The 23,259-nt window shown below is 49.4% G+C and overlaps 1 protein-coding gene and 1 long non-coding RNA gene across 2 annotated transcripts in view; one reads left to right on the forward strand and one right to left on the reverse strand.

Moving 5' to 3' along the window:
* LOC309519626 overlaps positions 1–23,259 on the forward strand; it is a 61,489-nt gene that overhangs the window by 36,886 nt on the left and 1,344 nt on the right. The gene's annotated exons all lie outside the window — the stretch shown is intronic.
* ZMIZ2 (zinc finger MIZ-type containing 2) overlaps positions 1–23,259 on the reverse strand; it is a 108,647-nt gene that overhangs the window by 3,110 nt on the left and 82,278 nt on the right. The window contains exons 7-18 of the mRNA XM_082200279.1: positions 21,688–21,867; positions 21,001–21,081; positions 19,460–19,631; positions 16,811–16,952; positions 14,475–14,685; positions 13,537–13,642; positions 12,364–12,521; positions 11,420–11,487; positions 10,354–10,422; positions 5,997–6,238; positions 3,813–3,985; positions 2,055–2,300 (exon numbers count right to left, since the gene is read on the reverse strand). Of these exons, the coding sequence (XP_082056405.1) occupies positions 2,055–2,300; positions 3,813–3,985; positions 5,997–6,238; positions 10,354–10,422; positions 11,420–11,487; positions 12,364–12,521; positions 13,537–13,642; positions 14,475–14,685; positions 16,811–16,952; positions 19,460–19,631; positions 21,001–21,081; positions 21,688–21,867 (1,848 nt within the window). The remainder of the gene's footprint in view (positions 1–2,054; positions 2,301–3,812; positions 3,986–5,996; positions 6,239–10,353; positions 10,423–11,419; positions 11,488–12,363; positions 12,522–13,536; positions 13,643–14,474; positions 14,686–16,810; positions 16,953–19,459; positions 19,632–21,000; positions 21,082–21,687; positions 21,868–23,259) is intronic.

Consider the following 23,259-nt stretch of genomic DNA (forward strand, 5'->3'; position numbering starts at 1 on the left):
CTCAATCCTCAGGCAAGACCCAGAAAATAGAAAAAGGGGTGGGGAGCAACCTTTTACTGCCTGAGGACCACATGCCAGGGGTGGGCAGGGCCTGAGCTCTGATAACGGCTCAGGACCACAATACCTCAAGGACTGCCTCTTTCCATATGAACCTACTTGGACCCTGAGATCATCTTCTGAGGCCCCCCTTCCCTTCGTGTGCCGCCTCCTTGAGAGGTCAGGAGGGTGGCAATACGAGAAAGGGCCTTCTCTGCAGTGGCTCCCCGTCTGTGGAATGCTCTCCCCAGGGAAATTCATAATACACCTTTAGGTGCCAGGCAAAAGTGTTCCTTTTTAACAAGGCCTTTGGTTGATTTTAATGACATCCTAAGCCCTTTTAAAATGTAGGATGTTTTTTGGAGGGAAGGGGTTATTGGGTTGTCGTTTTTATTTTGATTCTATATTTTGTCCCCTTCGTGGATCACTGCCTTGCTGTGGCGAAGGGGCGTGAATAACTCCGAGAAACTATGAGCTATGCGGCGCAGGGCCACCCAAGATGGACAGGTCATAGCTGAGAGTTTAGACTAAATGTGATCCACCTGGAGAAGGAACTGGCAAACCACTCCACTATTTTGACAAGAAACTCCATGGACATAAAAAAGGAGAAGCTTTGAGAAGAAAGTGAGAGTTTCCAAGGCATGCTCTGGTTCATGGGGTCACAGAGAGTCGGACACAACTAAACAACAACAACAAATATATTTTGTGGTTTTATATTTTGATTTTGTTCTGTTAACCGCCCTGAGACCTCTGGGTATAGGGCGATATATTGATGATGATGATAATAATAATAATAATAATAATAATAATAATAATAATAATAATGATGATGCCTCTTGCTTTTCTGCACGGAAGATGGAGGGGGGAGGGAGGGTGTGCTTGGAAACTACCGTATTTTTCGCTCTATAACACGCACCTGACCATAACACGCACATCGTTTTTAGAGGAGGAAAACAAGGGAAAAAACATTCTGAATGAAACAGTGGGTGTATCATTTTTGTGCTTCATGCTGTGGCCACAGACATGTGATCTGATGGTGAATTTGGGCTGACCCAATGCAAAGATCCTGAGGATCCATGTGGATCCATGCTTTTTAACCACATTTTTGCACCATTGCAGCCCCAGGCAACAGTGGGTGCGTGATTTGGGGGGGGGGGCAGGCTGTAGCCATGGACATGCTATGTGCTCTGATGGTGAATTTGGGGTGACCCAGTTCAAAAATCCTGAGGAGCCATGTGGATCCATGCTTTTTAACCACATTTTAAGTGGGGAGGGAAGGAAAAACACAGAAGGGCTAAGAATGCAGGAGTGGGGTATAACGGGAGGGAGGAAAGGAAGGCAAAAGTTTTCCCCACGCACCTACCCAAGCCAGCCAGCTCGCGCGCTCTCTCTCTCTCTCTCTCTCTCTCTCTCTCTCTCTCTCCCACCTGCATGTTTTCAGCAGCACCGGAGCACAGAGAGGAATTAGAAGGAGCTTTCCCCTCTGCTTGCCTGGAGGGGAGGGGCTTTCCCTGCTCTTTGTTCCGTTTCAGCAAACACAGCAACGAAACAGGGAGGGTGGGCAGTAAGACCCTGAGGCAGAATGCAGGAAAGCAGCCACTTCCTCTTTTCAGGTTTCCCTTCTCCGTGAAGCCCGGTTTGATTTTTGCCTAATTTTTCGGCTCCAGGGACCACACATTCGCTCAATAACACACACAGACATTTCCCCTTCCTTTTTAGGAGAAAAAATCTGCGTGTTATAGAGAGAAAAATACGGTAGTCTATGTCAGAAAGACAACCTCTACATTTGTTGCTCTGCTCACTTCTGCCTCAGGCCCTGCCCTCCGCTGGCAGGTGGTGCTCAGAAGCTTGCCCAGGAGCAGCCCCCTGAGCCAGACAAAACATTCCCCTCTCCTGCATTACGGCTTTGAAACTGGGGCCACCTGGTGCTGAGAGGAGCAGCAAGGCGGGAGACAAGTGAGACCTTCTCAAGCAATGGAAGGGTTTGCGTGGGGGGTGGGGAGTGTAAGGCTACTTACATCCAGGGACGGCTCAGAGCCTTCTCCAGGTCCCGATGGACCTCCCATCCCAGGCCCAGGGTTGAAGGCGAGATCTCCTGCGTGCGCCTGGCCCCCGGAGGCTGGCTGTCCCATGGGCTGCCGCGACTGGGGCGGGGGAGGGTTCCGATGGTGGAGCTGCTGCCCTTGCTGGCTACCAAGGTTGGGGTTGTTGAGTCCCTGCTGCATAGGGTTGTGGGAAGTCTCCATCCTGCTAGACGGGGGCATCTGCAATTGCAAAAGAGGAAAACGGAACGCTGAGAAACACACAGTGGCAGAGGTGCCGTTTGGGGCAGGGCTGCAAGCACACCTTACCTTTTGTACCCCACCACCACCACCTGCCGCACCTCCATTTCTGGGTATGTTGGTTGGCAGTTTTGTACATTGGAAAGAAATGGCAATAGTAAAGTCACAGGTGTTTGCATATGCTATGGTACTAGGGTAAAGGTAAAGGGAACCCTGACCATTAGGTCCAGTCGTGACTGACCCTGGGGTTGCGGCGCTCATCTCGCTTTATTGGCCGAGGGAGCCGGCGTACAGCTTCCGGGTCATGTGGCCAGCATGACTAAGCCGCTTCTGGTGAACCAGAGCAGCGCACGGAAACGCCGTTTACCTTCCCGTCGGAGCGGTACCTATTTATCTACTTGTACTTTGGCGTGCTTTCAAACTGCTAGGCTGGCAGGAGCAGGGACCGAGCAACAGGAGCTCACCCCGCCGCAGGGATTCGAACCGCCGACCTTCTGATCGGCAAGTCCTAGGCTCTGTGGTTTAACCCACAGCGCCACCCGTGTCCCTGCTATGGTACTACACAGCAGGAATTTGGGGTGGGGAACTGTGGCCCCTCCAGATGTTGTTGGAACTGAACTCCCATCAGCCTGGCCAGCAATTGGAGATCATGGGATTTATACTGCAACAAGTATATGGCAGGAACCCCCAAACAAGTTTGGGGATGCCTGGTAAATGGAGAACCTTCGTTTTCCCAGCCCAGGGCTATAAGGAGAAAACACATAAATGGCTCAGTAAGCTCTACAATGCCCCCTGGTGGCTACAGAGGGAACCCCAACAAAATCCTGCAGCCTCTTCTTATTTGCTAAACATCAGCCCAATGCCTGATTGTCACACGAGAGGAGAGCGAAAATCAATGGCTTTATGTTCAGATCTCCTGCAAAATGATGCTTAAAGAGTCTAAGGCTCTCTGGTCCCAGGGCCATTTCTACAGCTCTTATTTCAAAGGCACTGCCTCTAAAAGGAGTGGGCAGCCTTTGCCCCTCTGGGTGTTGATGAACTACAGTTCCCATCAGCCCCAGCAAGCCCAGCTGATGGCCAGAGACGTTGGGAGTTGTAGCTCAGTAAAATCAGAAATGGCTGGAGGTTCTCAGGAATCTAAACTGCACTCTGAACTCCAAAACCCAGTAGCAGGATTGTTCGATGTTGCGGTGGGAAACAAATCTGGCAGGTTGTTTCAGTATCTCCAAGAACTGTACAGCAGCTGCAGGAGCCGAGCAATGGCAGACTTTGGGCTCTCAAATTTCAGCAGCGCCCTGGGCAAGGCTAAAATTTGGAGCCCCTTGCCTCTCACGCTCCGTTCTAGAGCATTGTTGTGGTGCCCCCCCCCCAGTGCAGCAGAATGGGTTGTGCTACCCTGAAACTGCCTCTGAGCTGTGATCCCGGAAGGAACAGCTGGTGCAGAATAAGCCCCGCCCGCCTCCCATTCCACCCCGAGAGGAGATCTGTGCTGACCTGTCCAGGGATGGAGGGAGCAGGTGGCTTTTCGGGAGTCAGCATACTGCTGGGAATGTCAGACTGGTATGAGATGGGGGGAGGTCCTTGGTTGAATTCATTTAATGTCGGGGTGCCGGGGTTCACAGTAGGGAAGGAGTCAGGAAAAGTCCCAGGGCCAGAAAAGCTTGAACCTGTTGAGAGAGGGAAGCAAAATCCAAATCAGTGGGGGGGGGGGGAGGAGCAAAAGGGCGAATCAGGACACAGAGATGGTTCTCTTTATGCACAGGAGCCAAAAGGTGGAAGAGGGGCTCTGGACAGGAATGTGAGCAAGAACCAGACGCGTGAGGTGGTTTGGGACCCCTTATAAAAACTTACTGCTAGGTAGAGAATTCATTTGGGGATTGGTTAGTACTTATACAAAGAGCTTAGCATTTGGGTGCTCAAGTCCACCATCAAAAATGATCGAGTTCTATCCAATGGTAGTTCTAGGCTGTGTGCACACCCTATATTTAAAGTGGTGGGGACCTTTAAGAGAGAGCACTGAAGAATCCTGGGGACTATAACTAACGGTCTGCTGTGAACAAGTTGCTTAGCACTTTGTGGACAGAATCCCTTGGATCCTTTCTGACTTGGGACACTATAATTGATACACGTCCTGTGGGTGTAACTTTGGCCTCTGAATGTCCATTGTTAATGGATATTTTTCAAATTTTACAGCCTGAGGATGTGGACAGAATCCTTGGGCATGTTTTTGTTGTAATTACAGTGGTACCTCAGGTTACATAAGCTACAGGTTACAGACTCCGCTAACCCAGAAATAGTACCTCGGGTTAAGAACTTTGCTTCAGGATGAGAACAGAAATCGTGTTCCAGCGGCAGCAGGAAGCCCCATTAGCTAAAGTGGTGCTTCAGGTTAAGAACAGTTTCAGGTTAAGAACGGACCTCCGGAATGAATTAAGTTCTTAACCTGAGGTACCACTGTATTTGTATGCTTTGAACAGATTTTATACATATATATAGTTTTAATTCTATCAGCATTTAATTACTTTTAAATTATTGCTTTTCCCCCTATATTTTTAGCAGTTTTTATCTGCACACTGCCTTGAAAACGGTGGGATATAAATATAATAATACAGTGGTACCTTGGGTTAAGAACTTAATTCGTTCTGGAGGTCCATTCTTAACCTGAAACTGTTCTTAACCTGAAGCACCACTTTAGCTAATGGGGCCTCCCTCTGCCGCCGCACGATTTCTGTTCTCATAGTGAAATAAAGTTCTTAACCCGAGGTACTATTTCGGGTTAGCTGAGCCTGTAACCTGAAACGTCTGCAACCAGAGGTACCACTGTTATGATAATGTTGTCGTCGTCATCATCATCTTCAACCTCAACAACAACAAGTCACAGAGCTACAATTCCCAGCACTCTTAACAAACTATAGTTCTCAGGGCTCAGGGGAGGGGAGAGATATGCTTTAAATGTACAATGTGTAGGCACATTCAAATTAATGACCCTAAATTAGTCATGTTCATTAATCTCAATGGTTCTTCTCTGCGTAGGGCAACCATTGGATACAAGTCACGGTCTGTTCTGTTCTGTGCACCAGCTCATTTCTCTCTCCGCCTAACTCAGCCCTCAGTGCCCATTCCCTGCTTTGTGTAACTGGAAGAAGCCACAAAGATCCCCCGCTGTTAACCACTCCGCCTCCCCTTCTGTCCCCTTTCTCTGCTTTTATCTAGTGTCAAATCTTAGCCTGTAAGCTCCTTGGGGCAGGGACCTAACCCAATCGTGCTCTGTAAAACACCGTGCAAACCAATGACGATATATAAAATAAACAATGCGGAAGCTTACAAGGACGAAACGATCCAATAACAGCACTGTACGTACAAAGGCTTGGATTTCTGGTGACAAAGTGGAGAGGTAAGTATTGATCGGGGGCGGAGGAAATGTACCCAGGGGCTGCAAAAGACCCGTTAGCTGGACTAGGGAGTCTGTACTGCTGGAAAGGAGGACTCCCTTGGAGGAGGAAGGCTGCGTCCTTGAAGAACGAAGGCTTGCCTCCCATGCTAGTCCTGCTCAGAGAGGCTCCCTTGGGCATGGCTACCTTCAGTCCAGTCATTCCAATGGGTCTACTCTGAGGTGCAGCCCAGTGGCCTTTCCCTAGTCCCCACAGAGAGGTCTCGCTGCCCCAGACGCAGACTCACTTTGGCTGGTGTAGTCGCTGCCGCTGGCTGGCGGGGGCTGCAGGGGCCCAAAGGGCGAGGGGCCCGGTCCCAGGGCGGCAATCATCTCCATGACGTTGGGCATCACCATGTGGGTGGGGCTCATGGTGCGGCAGCGCTTCAGGACAGGCCCGTCCTGCTCCTCCTTGATGTGGATGTCGGGCTTGATGGGCACTGGCTTCCAGCTGCACGTTGGGTCAATGGTGATCTCCTCATATTCGGAACTGGGCAGGGAGGCAACGGGAAGGATGGTCAGGCGCTCTTTCTGGCTCAGCCCCTGGCATCTCTGGGCAGGCCTGGGAACAAGCCCCGCCTGGAACTTTGGAGATATGCCCCCTGCAAGCATGGATGCTACCCAGCTAAGCGGGTGAATGCCTTAAAGGTAAAGGGAGCCCTGACCATTAGGGTACAGTCGCGAACGACTCTGGGGTTGCAGTGCTCATCTCGCTTTATTGGCCGAGGGAGCCGGCGTACAGCTTCCGGGTCATGTGGCCAGCATGACTAAGCCGCTTCTGGCAAACCAGAGCAGCGCACGGAAACGCCGTTTACCTTCCCGCTGGAGTGGTACCTATTTATTTACTTGCACTTTGACATGCTTTTGGCAGGTTGGTAGGAGCAGGGACCGAGCAACGGAAGCTCACCCCATTGCGGGGATTCGAACCGCTGACCTTCTGATCAGCAAGTGCTAGGCTCTGTGGTTTAACCCACAGTGCCACCTGCGTCCCTTTTGGGTGAACGCCTTAGCAAGGTGTAAACAGCACACTATGTTCCCACGCCTACAGAAATTGCACCCCTACGCAAGGCTGCCTGGATTCAGGGCCCTTTGTGAGCCGGCACACAAAAGTAGGCTTGCACAGCTTCACGGCCATTTCTAGCATAGCAGGGAAAAGGTGGATTAAGTGTGTGCCCTTGGAACAACCTCAGGAGGGCTGAGAGCTGAGCCATCTCACAGCCCGGTCTTAAAACCAGAGGCTGGAGGCCCATCACTGGACGATGTATGTTTACGGAATTTCAAACTCTGCTCATTGGAAATTAAGCACCCACCCGCAGCCCTGAAAACGGAGTGCTTTCAACTCTATTTCAAACCTTGTCAGGGTCAGAACGGCCCCTAGAGAATCGAAAACCTGAGGCTGACAGGATGTCCATGGCTGCCATCTCCGCACAGGACCCCATGGAAACACAAGCCCCGTTTTCTAGAACTTCCCAGGCTGCTGGCACATGACCAGGATTCCCCCCCCCCCTTTTTTTGGCTCAAAGATTTGTCCTTGGCAGTGTAAGTAAAGGGGAGGGGGGGAATGATGCCGTGAATTATACACCAAGGCCGGAACATCACTGCCTCAGCGCCCAGCAGGTTTGATCTGGTTCCTTCTTGTTTATGTAAAGCAATGCTGTCTTTTTTTATTTTTCTTCCCAGCAGTGAAAATTGGGAGCACGAGGCCCTCAAATGGCAGAAGGGAAGTTTTGCATGCTGGCTGGTCTTGCTCTGTATTCTGGGACAAGGGAGGCTCCACTGTGACACCTGGTGCAGCTGCTGCTAATGAGACAGCAGGATCTCTGGGGCCGAGAAGGAAGCGAGAAGCACAATCCGCATTCAGGGAAGGGATGGGGGTCACTGGGGAGAGGGATATGAAGCTGCTTGGGTATGAATTCCCTAAACCAGGGGTGCGGAACTTCAGCTGTTGCAGGACCACAACTCCCACCATCCCTGACCACTGGCCAAGCTGGCTGGGGCTGATGGGAGTTGGAGTCCACAATATATGGGCGCTCATTCTTGCCCTAAACCGTGATGCCCTGGAGATGGTGTTGGACTCCCATCCATCAGCCCCAGTCAGCACAGCCAATGGCAGTGGGTGGTGGGTGTTGCAATCTAGCAACATCTGAAGGATACAAAGCTGTGTGCCTAAATAAATAAATGAACAGAGGGGAAAGATGAAAGCAAAACACCACAAGGCACTAGAATTTTAGCCACTAGACTCAAGATACTACTGAGTAGCAAAGAGAAGATGCTAAAATGAATATGCATTTCAGTATACAGTATGGCTATAATCTCACTCATTGCCACAACCACCTTGTGAGCATCCCTGTATATCTCAGGTTAGGCAGAGACAGCCTGCTCAGAGATCCTTTAAGGGCTGCAGCTCAGTGGTAGAGCATCTGCTCTGGATGCAGGTGGTCCCATGTTAATTCCCTGGCAACTCCAAGTAGGGCTGGGAGAAACTCCTGTCTGGAACCCTGGACAGCTGCTGCCGGCCAGTGTAGACAACGCTGAGCTAGGTGGACCAATGGTCTGACTTGGGTACAAGACAGGAAGTAGATACAAGGTCAGCAAAGTGGGGCGAATGGCAAAGCCTTGTCAGTCGTGGCTCCAACAGTAAGCAGGGATAATTTAGAAGTCACAGCAGTGCCGCTGTGGTATAGCGGTTAGAATGCTGAACCCAGACCTGGGAGACCAGGGTTCGAATCCCCACTCAGCCCTGAAGCTCACTGGGCAACCTTGAGCCAGTCGCCATCTCTTAGCCTATTCTACCTCACAGGACTGTCATGAAAGGAAAGGGGAGGAGACCCATGTACACCTTGAGCAACTTGGAGAAAAGGGATATAAATGTAGTAATAATAATAATATAATAAAAAATAGTACAGAAACCATTGCAAAGCATTTTTTTTTTATCTGCTCATGGTGAACCTTTATGACTGCTTGATATTCTGAAAGTCTGAGCTCCCTCGGGTTCTGTGCTTGCAATATTAGAGCTGACTGGCTTTTTGTTTTTCATTGTGTGCGTCTTGTGTTGCCTTCCAGGGCTGTGTAATCGTGCCTCGTTACTGTAAGCTGCCTGAGAGCGTGGGATATAAACGGAATAAATGAAACTCTGTGGAGGATGTCAGGCTGAGGACAGCGGCTGTCCAGTGACTCAGCCGGGGTTCAGCAAGGATTGGAACCAGACCGACCAATCCCCAAGCTCTGCCTCTCGGAAAGCTTTCTGGCTCGTATAAATTTCGGGGGTAGTGGTGCTGGAATTGGGGCTTGTCAGGCCCAGCGATGCAGTTCCATCATTTTAGACTCTGGGTTTAGTTTTATTGGGGAGCCTCTTTAAGAGGTAAATATACATTTACTTCAGAATGTGGAGAGTGATTCTTTTCGGAGTTGGGGTCACTCACTTTGCTAAGGCCATAGACTTTTGCCTCAGAGTCCTACCTGAATGACCCCTCTCTGTTCAGGCCTGTACCTTGACCCAGAATACATATTTGCTTCAAAATTTCCACAATTTTCTGAAGGCAACCCTGTATCAGGAATTTTTTTATGTTTAATGTTTTACAATTTTTTTATGTGCTGTAAGCCACCCAGAGTGGCTGGGGGATTCATCATCATCATCATCATCATCATCATCATCATATTATGTCACAACAACCCTGGAAAGCAGAGGCAACAGCTGTTCTTGTAGTTTGCTTAACTGGCTGAGCACGGAATTCAACCCAGACCTCTCCTGTCCTCGTCTGACAAGACACCACATTGCACTGGCACTCTTTTCCAAAATGGGTCTCTGCTGACTGCCTCTTCTGTTTCCAAAACCTCTGGTCTCAGTGATGAGCGAGTTTATCCAGGGCAGAGGTGGGGAAGCTGTGGCCCTCTAGATATGGATGAACTTCCATCAGTCCCAGTCAATGGTCAGGGGTGATGGGAGTTGTAGCGCAGCAATATATGGATGGCCACAGGTTTCCCCATCCCTGATCTAAGGCCTTTCCCTACCTGAATTCTCATTCCGTTCCTATCGCAACACAGTAGGTTTTGTCTAACCATGACAAAATCTCAAAGGAAGGGGTAATCGGCTGGGGAGGGGTCTGGCTCCAGCACTTGGCTGCCCTCAGGTGGTGAAAAGCCCATACTATTATAATTATAGGCCCTATTTTGGGCGTACCTGTCCTTGTGGTTTGAAATGGGGTGAAAATCTTGCACGTATTATTACACAGTGTGCTTTGCACGACATGCTGAAGGAAGAATATCTGGGTCGGATTTTAAGGAAATACACAAGGAGACTGCAATCTGTCTACTGTGTGGAAAGCATAGACACACATCTGCAAAGACCACACATTTCCCACCTAAATTACTTGATGCTAGGGATTTTGGGGCAGGATAGTCAGAATCTTAAGTTTGTCTCTGTTTTTTTAAACATTACATTTTATTTTGGTTTGTGTAACTTTTATTTCTGCTAACTCGTCTTATATGAATATGCAGTTCCTTTCGGTTTGACTTTTTTTTTTTTTGCTTTGGAAATGGTCTAAATACAAGCACACAAATCTGGACCTGATGGTAGCTGTTCACTTTTTCTGAATGGACACTTACTTTTGAATGTAGATTAGGATCCCCAACATGTACTGATCCACTTCGAGTCCCTCCAACAGGGCTGTTTTACTGAGAACAAAGCAAAGAACACAATAGTTAGCAGTAATAGCGGTGGTAGCAACAAACACTGCTCAGAGAAGTGTAAAGGCTGGGGGCTTGCAATATGCTTCTGACTACATATACTAAAAGGGATGCGGGTGGCGCTGTGGGTTAAACCACAGAGCCTAGGGCTTGCCGATCAGAAGGTCGGCGGTTCGAATCCCCGCGACGGGGTGAGCTCCTGTTGCTCGGTCCCTGCTACTGCCAACCTAGCAGTTCTAAAGCACGTCAATGTGCAAGTAGATAAATAGGTACTGCCCCGGCGGGAAGGTAAACGGCGTTTCTGTGCACTGCTCTGGTTCGCCAGAAGCGGCTTAGTCCTGCTGGCCACATGACCCAGAAGCTGTACGCCGGCTCCCTCGGCCAATAAAGCGAGATGGGCGCCGCAACCCCAGAGTCGGCCATGACTGGACCTAATGGTCAGGGCTCCCTTTACCTTACATATACTGAAGATGGGGGCTTGTGATTGTTCAGGAGTCGCTAGACTACAACTCCCATCATCCCCAACCATTGACCATTCTGGCTGATGCTTATGGGAATTGGGAGCCCAAAATCTGCAGGGCCACAGGTTCCTTGTCTCTGACACACACATACAGATTCTCAACCGCTTCTTTCCCCTTCTCCATGTCCCACACAAGTCCCCATGGTTTGTTCACTATTACTGAAGTTTAGCAGATGTTTGGCACAAGAAATAGACAGGGGAGAGAGAGGGAGCCATCTTGCTAGAGTGGCACAGCAGGTGAGTAGCACTGTCAGGTACTATAGTCAATAGGGGAGAGCTATTGCCTTCATGCCCTGCCTGTGGGTTTCTAAGAAGCATCGAAACAGGATGCTAGGGTTCGAGTGGCTAGTCTGATCCAGGAGGGTTCTTCCTGAGTGCTTATACTGCTTCGCTGACTACATTCTTGCATTTCATAGATGCCACCTGCTCCTGCGAAGGTCAGGGGCCCCACCCACAAATACTCACTTGCAAACAGGACACCTCCACGTCCCCCTTTCACAATTCAGCTGCAGATAGGACTCCAGGTCAAAGCACTGAGCAAAAGACAGGGAATTTGGTTGGGAAGAAGATGTAGATTTCCCCAAGAGGGGGCAGCAATTTACAGTTGTATCCAATGTTAGACACACACACACACACTCACACACACGCACACACACTCACTCACTCACTCATATTGACAGTGCAACCCCTGCTACCAAGGATCCTGAGAACTGTAGTTTGCCCCTCACAGAGCCACAATTTCTAGCATCATCATCATCATCATCATCATCATCACCATCATCATCATATTTCTACCCTGCCCATCTGGCTGGGTTTCCCCAGCCACTCTGGCCGGCTCCCAAAGAAATATTAAAAACATGATCAAACATTAAAAACTTCCCTAAACAGGTTTGCCTTCAGATGTCTTCTAAAAGTCAGGTATTTTTTTATTTCCTTGACATCTGAAGGGAGGGCGTTCCACAGGGTGGGCACCACTACTGAGAAGGTCCTCTGCCTGGTTAACAAACTAGTTCCCAGGATTCTGTGCCGAGTGCTGAATGTGCTTTAAATGTGTGCAAGCATCCCTCAGAGTAGACCCACTGAAATTAATTGGCATGGCAAGGTTAGGTCCATTCATTTTATTGGGTCTGCTCTCAGCAGAAGTTAGCAGGACACAATCCCTGGTCTTGGGAGTGACAGCAGCCGAAGAAAACCTCCTCCCCAGTCTAGATGTCTAAAAATGGCCTGGCGTTGTACGAGGCAGTTCAGCTGCTGCCTAGATGGGAGATCACATGGGCAAGGGGGCAGAGGCCACTCTGCAAACTTTGGAGGGGCAGCGGGAGATAACAGTGCCATTGGTGGAGCTCAATTCTATGAGGCTGGAGTGATGCAGCAGGATGGGAAGGAAGGCTGTATGACCAGAGACTCACCTGTATGTGCCTGCAATCATGACCCCTGGCAGGAAGCTGGATTCTCCGAAAAGTAATGGGGCACTTCAGAGACACCTTGATGGCCGTTTGCTCCACTCCATCTTCCCCATTTGGACCTGGAGTTCCAGGGATTGTGCCGCTGCTGAAGTTTCGCTTTACTAAGGATTGGGAAGGAAAAGGGACGTTGTTGCAAACAGCGGGGCTCTTTGGCCTCCATCACAAAATTCACAGGCAGGAGAGCGCACAGTTGAACTATGTTCACTGTTAGAATTCCTGCTCCATGACTGCAGTCATGGGATTTTTGTCTATCACATGATGGTGTATGTTTTGACTCTACAGAGTGGGAAGTGACGGAGACAGGATTTTTGTGTTACTGTGTTTCGTGAAGTGGGACTATTGTCCTTTGTTCTTTCTCTTTGCTGCCTGATGCTCGAGAGAGAGTGAGACGTGTTGCAGTGCTCCGTCTTTATATGTAAATAAGGTAGATTAGCCAAAATGCTGAGTTGCTGAGGTCTGTTACGCAAGCTGCGAAGACTCTGCGGATCCCTAAGTGTGCCGGTGTCAGTTGGCATCGGTCGCTGTGATGTTCGGGCTGAAGAAAGCTTTTGAAGCTCCCGAACGATCGACCAGGAGGGAGAGAACATGCCAGTCGGACATGTATCTTTGCCAGGGTCCTACTCGAGTGTAGGACGAGCTCCTGACATTCGCTACCACAAAATGTAGCGATGGATGGCAAACTGCACGGTTTTAAAAGCAGTTTAGACAAATTCATGGAGGGGTCAGGCTACCAATGACTACCAGCCACGATTATCTCCAGTCAGGCCCACATCTGATGGCTGGAGTGGGAGACCCCAGTTGGCTGGGAAGTACAGGGTGTTCTTGGCATGACAGTGTAAGCCCAGCAGGACCCCTTGGCCAGCGTAGCTTTCCAAGGCCCAGTAAATATGTACCAGGTCGCCCCCTTTTCTGCCACATAGGCCTGCTTCCAGTATTAAGTAAGCCTCTGAATGCCAGTTTGCTGGGAAGCACAAGCAGGGAGAGTGCACTCCTGCCTTAACGTGTGGGCTTCCTGTGGGCGTCTGCTTGACCACTGTGCAAAGAGGATGCTGCGCTGGATGGGAGTTTACCCAGATCCAGCAAGTTCTCCTTATGCTCTTTGAGCGCATAACTCACTTTTGGTGATGCAGTGCTCCGCTGGCAGAAGCCGTTTTTTTATCAAGCCTTGCAAAACAGACCTCACGGAGGGCCTGTGGACCAGCTGCAGGACGAAGAGGTGAGACTGAGAAGAAGGAGGAGGAGAAAAGAGGTTAGTGGCTGTGTCTCGGGAGATTCCATGCATGGCACGAACAAAGTGAATAGGAAAGAGAGGGTCTCGCCCTCTTCTCAAGAGATTAGAGCAACAAATCCACAGAGGCTGCATGTCTCTGACTAGCAGCTGCTGAGGAACAACCCTGGGACAGGTGACCTATGGCCGTCCTATCCTGATTGTGAGCTTCAGGGCTCTGCATCGCCACCTGCCGCTCCTGCACGGATGTGCTATGTGCAAAATGCACCATTGAGGCCAAGTACAAACACTGAAAGCACTATTGTACCTAAGCAACCATCACTTCCCCCAAAGAATGCCAATAACTGTAATATGTTAAGGGGACCCAGCACTTTTAAGAGGCTCTTATTCTCTTCCCCCGGCAGCACTACAATTCCCAGAGTGGTTAAGACAATCAATCCCTCTTCTCAGGGAACTCTGGGAATTGTAGCTCTGTGAAGGGAACAGGGGTCTCCTTAGGCCTCTCATCACCCTTTACATACTACAGTTCCCAGGATGCTTGGAGGGGAAGCCACGACTGTTTAAAGAGGTATAGTGAGAGCATTTGGCTATTTCTCATATAAGGCCTCAGTATTTTTACACGGCCCTAGGAACATTCAAAGTATTTAGCGGATCCCCACAATGAATTTGACGGGGATACGCCACAGAGAAGGCACAGTTGCAGGGTGTTCTCCTGGGTAAACAGAGGCAACTCATCAGTGGGATCCATGCAGCTGTGGGAACAAGAGATCCCCGGGGTGGGGTGGGGGGGGCGTTGGGAAGAGAAGGGATCCAAGAGGCAACTTACACAGCAGCAAGCGGTGACGGTGATCTGGATGGTGTTCCTGCCCGGCTGGCACACCTGCTTTAGGTAGAGCGGCTTGTGTGATGTCTTGTTGTCTCCCCGTTCAATGGTCAGGGGCGTGGCGTTCACGCTGACCTGCACTGAGGCTGGCCAGTTGGTGTTCATCTGCCGGTCCTCGTGGTGGTAGCATTTGAACTGCAGCTCCAAGTCAGGCCTGGAGAAAGCAAATGAAACGCCTTTCGAAAAACAGCAACGAAACGCTGATTCCTTGGGAAGCCCACCAGCGACGTATGCAAGACCCTGAGGGTCAGATGTGGCCCTCCAGTCTTCTCTATCTGGCCCTCAGAACTCCACTCAGGCCATGGACTCACTCTTTAGGCTGCCCCTGCTCTGCACCTCATGCATGGGGTATGTCCTTGAAATCTGATGATGCCTCTTGCATTGATAATGCCTCCTGGGTGGAAGGGTGTGTGAGTGAGCCTTCTGTGCAAATGTAAAATTTGCATGTGTTGCTCCGCTCATTTTTGCCGCTGCCCCATTCATCAGTGGCATATAAAGCCCCCAAGGGAACATCCCCACCCCTTCTGAAGACCATGGCTCATTGCAGGAACATATGAAACTGTCTTATAGCAAGTTGGACCATTGGCTGCAAGTATTGCTCCATCTGGACACAGGTCCTTCCCTATGAAATGCTGGGGATTGAACCCTTATTGATGCAAAGCATCCCTGTGCTACGGATTTAGATCTGACAGGGATAAAGCAAGAATCTCTCAAGACACAGAAAGTCTGGCATGTTTCTGTTTTAAGCTATTCTCCTTGGGAACGCCAGAGAACTTCTCTATGTAGGAAGGGGACAGAGAGAAGTTCTCCAGAGCCAAGGGGCCAAATTATTATCATTGTTAGTTTGAAATATTAACCACCCTCCACCATAAGGTCCCAGAGCAATTTAAAAATACAATATTAAAATCAGTTTAAAACAAATGATAGTCTAGGGTGGTCAGTTGTTGAAGACTGGGGTAAAGATGTGCATCTTCAGCATAGGATGGGAACTACGTAATGAAGGTACCCGGTGCACCTCTGTGGCAAAGGGAATTCCACAACTGAAAGGCTGATGAGATAATAATCTACCTCTACGTGGGAAAGTGGGGCTTTTGATCCTGCAGGTGCCCTGATGCAGGCAGTCTGTGGCCAGTTCGGCCCACCAGAGTTGTAACCCGCAGTAGTTACTGTTGTGATACTGGGAAGATGCCACTCAATATTAAAAACGAAGCTGCAGCCAAAATGGGAGAAGGCAATCCCTGGTTGATACTGGAAGTCTGATGCTAGTCAAAGACCTCAGAAATAAGGGTCTCAGAAGCCTTCGTTGAGTGTTCAATGCAGATCTCTTTCTGGATAGAGATGTGAAAGCCCTCTTCCCTTATCTCCCTTTTTCCCAACTGAGAAAATCATCTTGCTGACACACCCCGCCTCATTTTTCTCTGGATTCCCCCCTTCTTTTCTCCCCTCTTAGATTTTCAGTTCTGTCTCTGACAAGTTAGAAATGTTGGGAACACAGGAAGATACTTTAGATACGAAGTCAGACCACTGACCCATTGAGCTCAGTCCTGTCTACACTGGCTGGCTGGCAACTCTCCAGGCTTTCGGACAGCGCCATCTCTCCCTATCCAGGGATGCTGGGGAATGAACATGGGACCTTCTGCATGTAAAGCAATGTTCTACCACTGAGCTATGGGCCTTTCCCCAGCTAAAACTGAGGATCGGTTTTGGAACTTACTGCCAGACCTATTTTGGAGGTTCAGAACAGAAGGTGAACTTGCTACCTCCACCCCTTGCAAAGAACAAAAAACAGTCAATTAAACAACCCACTGTTTCTTTTAAAAGTGTGGTGAATGACTGCCCAGAATTTATGATGTAAGACTTTCAGACTACCTGTGTTCCAGGTAAGTGTGCAACTGAGTACCTGGATGGTCTAGTGCGGGGGTGAGGAACCTTTGGCCCTTCAGATGCTGTTGGACTCAAACTCCCATGATCCATCAGCACTGAACACTTTGGCTGGGAGTTGGAGTCTGACAACATCTGGAGGGCCAAAGGCCCCACAGGCCTGATACAGTGAAATAGGGGGCTCTCTGGTCTTAAGGAGCTGAAGAGGTCCAAGGAACAAGGAAGACCTTTCTGGGTCACAGCCAGTTCCTCTCTTGTTTCCGTGCAGACTCTGAAGCACGGATGCTCTCTCTGTTCCCAACAGAGCGTTCCCGGTCACCCCGGTGGGAGGAAATGAGCTCCTCTGCAGGAAGCACAACGCGACAGGGGGGAAAAAAGGAGGAGGGCGTTTCTCTCACCTGAGCATCAGAGTCTTGTAAACCGAGTCCCTGAGCTGGAAGACGTGGTTGCTGACAGCCAAGTTGTGCTGGAGGCGGAAGGGCTCCAACACTACCCCGTCTCGCACGGGGAAGGTCAAGCGCAGCTCGTCGCAAGGGTTTCCTGGCAGGGCGAGATGAGAGAGAGGGTTGGCGGTGGGCTGTTGGCACAAGGCAACGGGCACCGTCAGGTAGCGCAGGGGCACCAAGGCCGGTGCGGAGGCCAGCTTGATCCGGCAGCCGGGGATGCCGTAAGGGACGGCGTGCGCCTGGGGCCAAAGCAAATGTCTGGCAGGTGGGATGAGGAAGCAGGTGGCGCAGAGAAGAGGCCTGGTCGCCGCTCCTTCTGTGGCTCCAGGGGTCTCGCCACCCTCCCCCTCCCCCACGACCCTGCACTTTCCAAGCATTTGGGGGGAAGCAGGAACTCCTTGCTCTCCTTTCCACCCCACCCCAGACTGTACCCACTGCATATTAATGAGGTCCGCAGGCGCCCTTCCCTCACATGGGGGCCAAGCACCCAACTGCCACTTCTGAACTGCCGTGGAATCCTCTAACTACTGAAATTCTGCTGTTTCCCCTGAATCTGCTGGCTAAATCTGGAGCAGAATCAAGTGATAAAGCTTGTCCTCGACTAAATCACTTTGGGCAATGGGACCGGGGGTGGGGGGGTGCAGCAAGGGGGAGGTAAAGGGGAAGGAATCATATATTTAATGCTATTCCATGAAAAAGACCACTCCACTTCAAAAAGTAAACAGCATGTTGAGAAGGCTGGGGTTAAACCTCTCCCACTCACATGCATTTTTTACATACAGGGAAGTGTGTGGGGGTTGTTGTTGTTTTGTGTGTGTGTGTGTTTAATGCTTTCTTTTCAAAAAAAAATTTTTTTTTAGTTTTACATAACAAATTTAAATTCAAACATTAAATGTCCACATCACCTGAATCCTTCCTGTTTAATATTTTCATCCCCTCCCAACATGCTGTGTGAAGCCCTGCCATCTAGAGAAGCTTTACCATGTGATTCTGCTAAATGCACAAACTGAATCCTGGTTGAGTCAAAAAACGCCGCCTCCCTGTGTGCATGTGTGAACTCGGTTCTCCTTACCTAGCCAATTCAGCCCCACCATTCATGGGGAACCCAAGGTTTCCAGAAGTACAAGAAACCTTCGGGGAGGAGAAACCTGAAGGGAGGAACTTCACAACTAAAGCAGCTGTCAGGCCTAGTCCTGATCTGGTAGTAGATTTGGAGGTTGAAGCAGAGACACATCACAGATCAAAGAACTTGAGAAGGAAGGGTCCTCTTAAAACCAGTCCTTGAGTTGAGTCCTCTGGGTTGAGACCTGCTACAGAACTCCTGAAGCTCCAAGAGGATGACCCTGGTAGAACCATCACCCAGTCCTCATGAACAATGGCACCAGAAGGCCCAGACCCAGGCCAAGGAGTCATGACACAGCCAGAGTCGTTGTGCTACTTGTGAATAAGCAATTCCCAAAACTCCTTCCCTACTAACAGCTGCTAGAAGGCCCGAGCAGCTGCTGGCTTCTTCTTCCATAACCCCATGCTGTGCTTTGCTGAATTCTCTGTGATGCTGACTGTGGACTCTTTGCGGGCCTATGGATGACCTTCTGAGCTAGACAGATTCTGTGTGCTTAACCATGGTTTGCTTGGATTTCACTGCCTTGGCAATGATGCCCTTGTTGTCGAAGTGCTTTGGTGAGGGACCTATTCCTTGTGGAACTGGAACCCGGTGGATTGTGACAGTAGCCCAATGAGGGCAGGCTGCTCAGTGGCCAAAGAAAGCAGATTCATTGTTGGCGGGGGTAGGGAGTGGAGAAAGGAAACAGAACAACTCTGTGTGGAATAGAAGGACCTGAAAAAAGTACAGCTGACTGACTGGAACTCTGAACAGGAGCACTCCAAACTACAACATTTTATTGTATAAAGTTTCCAAAGGGTAGGTAGGAGATTGGATATTCCTCTTGTGTACCCAGCAGAAGAGGTGCCTTATAGCTCACGTTCAATGAGCGTCCAGTGAAGCTATTTGGTTTAAGCTTAGCGTTCCAGAGCAGAGCAGAACGATTTTACTAAAGTTAATATAAAACCAAGAATAAATTAAAATAACACTTGTTTCTCATCTGCAGTCGCCAAAGCACTGTACAAACAGAAGTGCTGTTAATAATTCAGGCCTGCACTCAGGTTAGGGCTCTGGGAAACCTCCCAAGGAAGGGAATCCCATAAAAGATTGCAACAGCTACCAATATTGCCTTTCTGTGGGTCTTTGTGTTCAAAGCTGGTGTTGGGGATGGTGCTCAAAGGGCACTCTCATTTGCTCTTGAGAACTGCAACACGATACAGAAAGGAAGCAGCCTAAGGCGTCATCGCGTTTTTGAGAAAGTTGACTTCAGTTAAAAGGCTTGCCCCTCCCAGTTTAATGACTGGCTATATAACCTCCTAAAATCAGGTGGATAATCTGATTACTGGAAAAGGGGGTCTTAAAAAAAATAACAATTAAGGGACATTCATGGCCTCTAAGAATCCCTTGGGCCTTTCGCAAACGATTCCCCTTGAACCCAGTGGGAGTGTGGAGGTAAATCAGCCAGAACACAGGGGTCTCGACAGGAAAAAAAGACTTACCAGAGGGAGACGGATGCAAAGAGTTGATGTTGGGTTTGATGTCTGGAAGGAACGGGGACTTCACGTCCTGCCCTGGGGACATGTATGGGGGGATGTTGCTGCCAGGTGTCATTGGAGGGGTGGGATTCCCAGGTAGCGGGGAGCTGGGGTAACCAGGCATGGATCTTCCAGGCTGAAAGGAGAATCAAAACACCAGGCTAACTTGATGCAGCAGGGCACATGTTGAAAGCCACGTGGCTAATGGGCAGAGACAGCGTGACTGCATTCCCACATCCCACTAAATCCTGGTTTGGTGTGATGTGCACAAACAGGAATGAGCCTCAGAGAGCTGTGGGTGTGTGCGCTGCTGCTGATCCCATGAAACAAGAAGTAGGAGCAAAGAAGCTTTTTCTTCCGCTTTTGATTGGTCACAGTTTGCCTTGTTGTCCAGATCCAGAAACTGGGATTAATCTTAACAATAGCGAGTCAGTAATTGCGGCCTGAAGGTAACTTGTTCGAAACTAATCCCAGTTATTGTTAACCACAGTTTTTTCAGCCCATCTGACATGACAAACTGAGGTTAAGTGAAAACTTCCAAATTCCCCTTTGATTGCGTGTGGTTTGTTCTAACTGACACACATCATGCTAAGCTATGGTTTAGAACATCAACTTTTATTCCTTCAAGTCCTTCATTTCCTTGGGAGCTATTGGGGACCATATGACAGTGGTGGGTTGGCACCCAGTTCTCTCTCTCTCTGCCACACTCTTAAGAGCACGACAGTCATAATCTCAGGGTCATGAATTTGAGCCCCACGTTGGGCAAAAAGATTCCTGCATTGCAGAGAGTTGGACTAGATGACCCTTGTGGTCCCTTCCAACTCTGCAATTCCATGATTCCTTAACACCTGCATGACATTGGGCCAATGACCCCACAAAATTAGAAAAAGGGCCAAAGACCCCTGGGCCCACCTCTGATTTAGCAGGAGAAAAATCAGTCCAAAGAGGACAGCTGGCAGCTGGGGAATGAATCCCTGTTGAGTGTATGGACTACAACCACCAAGAGTACCATTAAAAGGTAAAGGGACCCCTGACCATTAGGTCCAGTCGTGGCCGACTCTGGGGTTGCGGCGCTCATCTCGCTTTACTGGCCGAGGGAGCCGGCGTACAGCTTCCGGGTCATGTGGCCAGCATGACTAAGCCGCTTCTGGCGAACCAGAGCAGTGCCCGGAAACACTGTTTACCTTCCCGCCAGAGTGGTACCTATTTATCTACTTGCACTTTGACGTGCTTTCGAACTGCTAGGTTGGCAGGAGCAGGGACCGAGCAATGGGAGCTCACCCTGTCGTGGGGATTTGAACCGCCGACCTTTTGATTGGCAAGTCCTAGGCTCTGTGGTTTGGACCACAGCGCCACCCGCATCCCAAGAGTACCATTAGGGCTTTGCAAAACTTAAGGAAACACAAAATAATTCCCTGATAAAGACTAGAGGTGAGTAACTGGCTTCCACATCATTGCAACATGCCTAGATAAGTCTTGAAGGATCGGAATAGTCATAGACTCACCCCATTCATAGTAGCCTGTCCGTAGCTGTTGAAGTTGCCTCCATTGAAGTTGGCATTTTGACCGTTGAACTGATCCGTAGGCTGGAAAGGAGAAGTTGAAAGACTGGTACCAGAATAATGTGTTTCCCTGGACCATCCTTATTCTTGAGACAAAAAACTGCCTTAGCCTAGTCATCCTTCCCCCTCTCAACCCTTTGGAGTGGGATACTACCCATCGTCTTCTGGTCGGGGTATCTGGCTAAGTGACACAGTGGCTCTTTCACCTGAATGACGGCTGCTTGGGGTGGGGTGGTTCTTGTCATATTTCCACCCCTGGTTTACTGGGTAACTTTGGTGGAAGCCCTTGTCTTCCACCTGCTGTTCCCCGCCACCCCTCACCCCTTTATACAAAAGCGACGAGCGACCAGTTTTGCTGGGGCTCACTTTCTTAGGATCTCTTTGGACAAAAAGGTGGGGATCTCAAAAAGATGGAAGCATTAAATCACGGAGGGAAAGGGCAGACCCAGACGACAGAGCATTCCTGTGCCATAGGTCAAACCACAGTGACACAGGCTACATCACCTTCACTTAGGCTGGATCTACTCTTGACACATTTATGACTACTACTACTTTCTCTGAAAGGAGGCTGAATTTCTTCCACGCATCCCGAGAGAATCTCGGGAGGCTGTTTCCATAGTAACTGGGTACCTTATAGTAGGGGCCTCCAGTGCCAGAGCCAGAGAGATACTGGCTCATTCCTTGTTGCATGGGCATCCTGTGGCCAGGATACGAAGGGGACGGAGCAGACGGCTGGGGGGCAGTGGGGGCATACTGCCCAGCTTGAGAGGGATACTGGCCACTCTGCATGTACTGCTGTCCTGGATAACCCTGAAAGAAAGAGCAAAGGTAGAGAATTAGGATGGCAGGACACTATTTCTTTACTAACAAACGGAGGTACTTCTTCACACAGTGTGTAGTGAAACTGTGGGGTTCACTACCACAAAAGGGAGGGACGGGAGCCACCTTGAATATCTTTAGAAGGGGATTAAACAAATTCACGGCTGCTAATCTCAATGGCGCAATGACAAACCTAGACAGCATCTTAAAAAGTAGAGACATCACCTTGCCAACAAAGGTCTGTATAGTAAAAGCTATGGTTTTCCCAGTAGTGTTGTATGGAAGTGAGAGCTGGACCATAAAGAAGGCTGATCGCCGAAGAATTGATGCTTTTTAATTATGGTGCTGGAGGAGACTCTTGAGAGTCCCATGGAGTGCAAGAAGATTAAACCTCTCCATTCTTAAGGAAATCAGCCCTGAGTGCTCACTGGAAGGACAGATTGTGAAGCTGAGGCTCCAATACTTTGGCCACCTCATGAGAAGAGAAGACATCCTGGAAAAGACCCTGATGTTGGGAATGATGGAGGGCACAAGGAGAAGGGGACGACAGAGGACGAGATGGTTGGACAGTGTTCTCGAAGCTACCAGCATGAGTTTGACCAAACTGCGGGAGGCAGTGGAAGACAGGAGGGCCTGGCGTGCTCTGGTCCAGGGGGTCACGAAGAGTCGGACGCGCCTAAACAACTAAACAACAACAGAGTCTCAATGGCTATGTGCTAGCTTTGTGTCAGAGGCACTTTGTCTCTGAATGCCAACTGCTAGAGATTGCAAGTGGGTAGTGTGATGCTGCACCCAAGTCCTGCTTGTGAGCTTCTTGCACGCATTTGGTTGACTACTGTGAGAACAGGATACTAGCTTAGATGAGCCTTTAGTCTGATCCAGCAGGACTCTTAGGTCCTTAACACCAAACCTTCAGTGTTACATCTGTAAACAGCCTACGAGTCTAGAAGTTGGGAGTGCTGACTAATTCATCGGAAATCAAAGGAGAACGATCTTGTCAGCGCTGTCATTGCCGATGCTATGTGTTTGCCACTTTCTGTCTGCCAAGTGCCAATCTCTGCGGTAAGCAATCGGAACAGATGTCGCGCATTGTGCTGTAGCTACAAGTTTCCTCCTCCTCAGATTGGCCTGTCATATTCTTTTTGTTGTTAGAGCGTTTATTAATTTTCCAATAAAAAACATCCAGTTAACATATCAAATCATAATCCAATAAAAATAAAAAAACTAAAATAAAAAACGATCAAATTGTCTTCCGAATTGTAATTTTGATTTTACGGCTTCCCACAGTCTGAACCCTGAAGCATATCCATATCTCAGTCTTGCCTCTCAGACCTGTAATATTCTTAAAATATTCCTTTCCAGCATGGCTAAGTGTAATCCTTC

Source organism: Podarcis vaucheri (genome assembly GCF_965113315.1).
Source record: "Podarcis vaucheri genome assembly, chromosome: 15".
NCBI lineage: Eukaryota > Metazoa > Chordata > Lepidosauria > Squamata > Lacertidae > Podarcis > Podarcis vaucheri.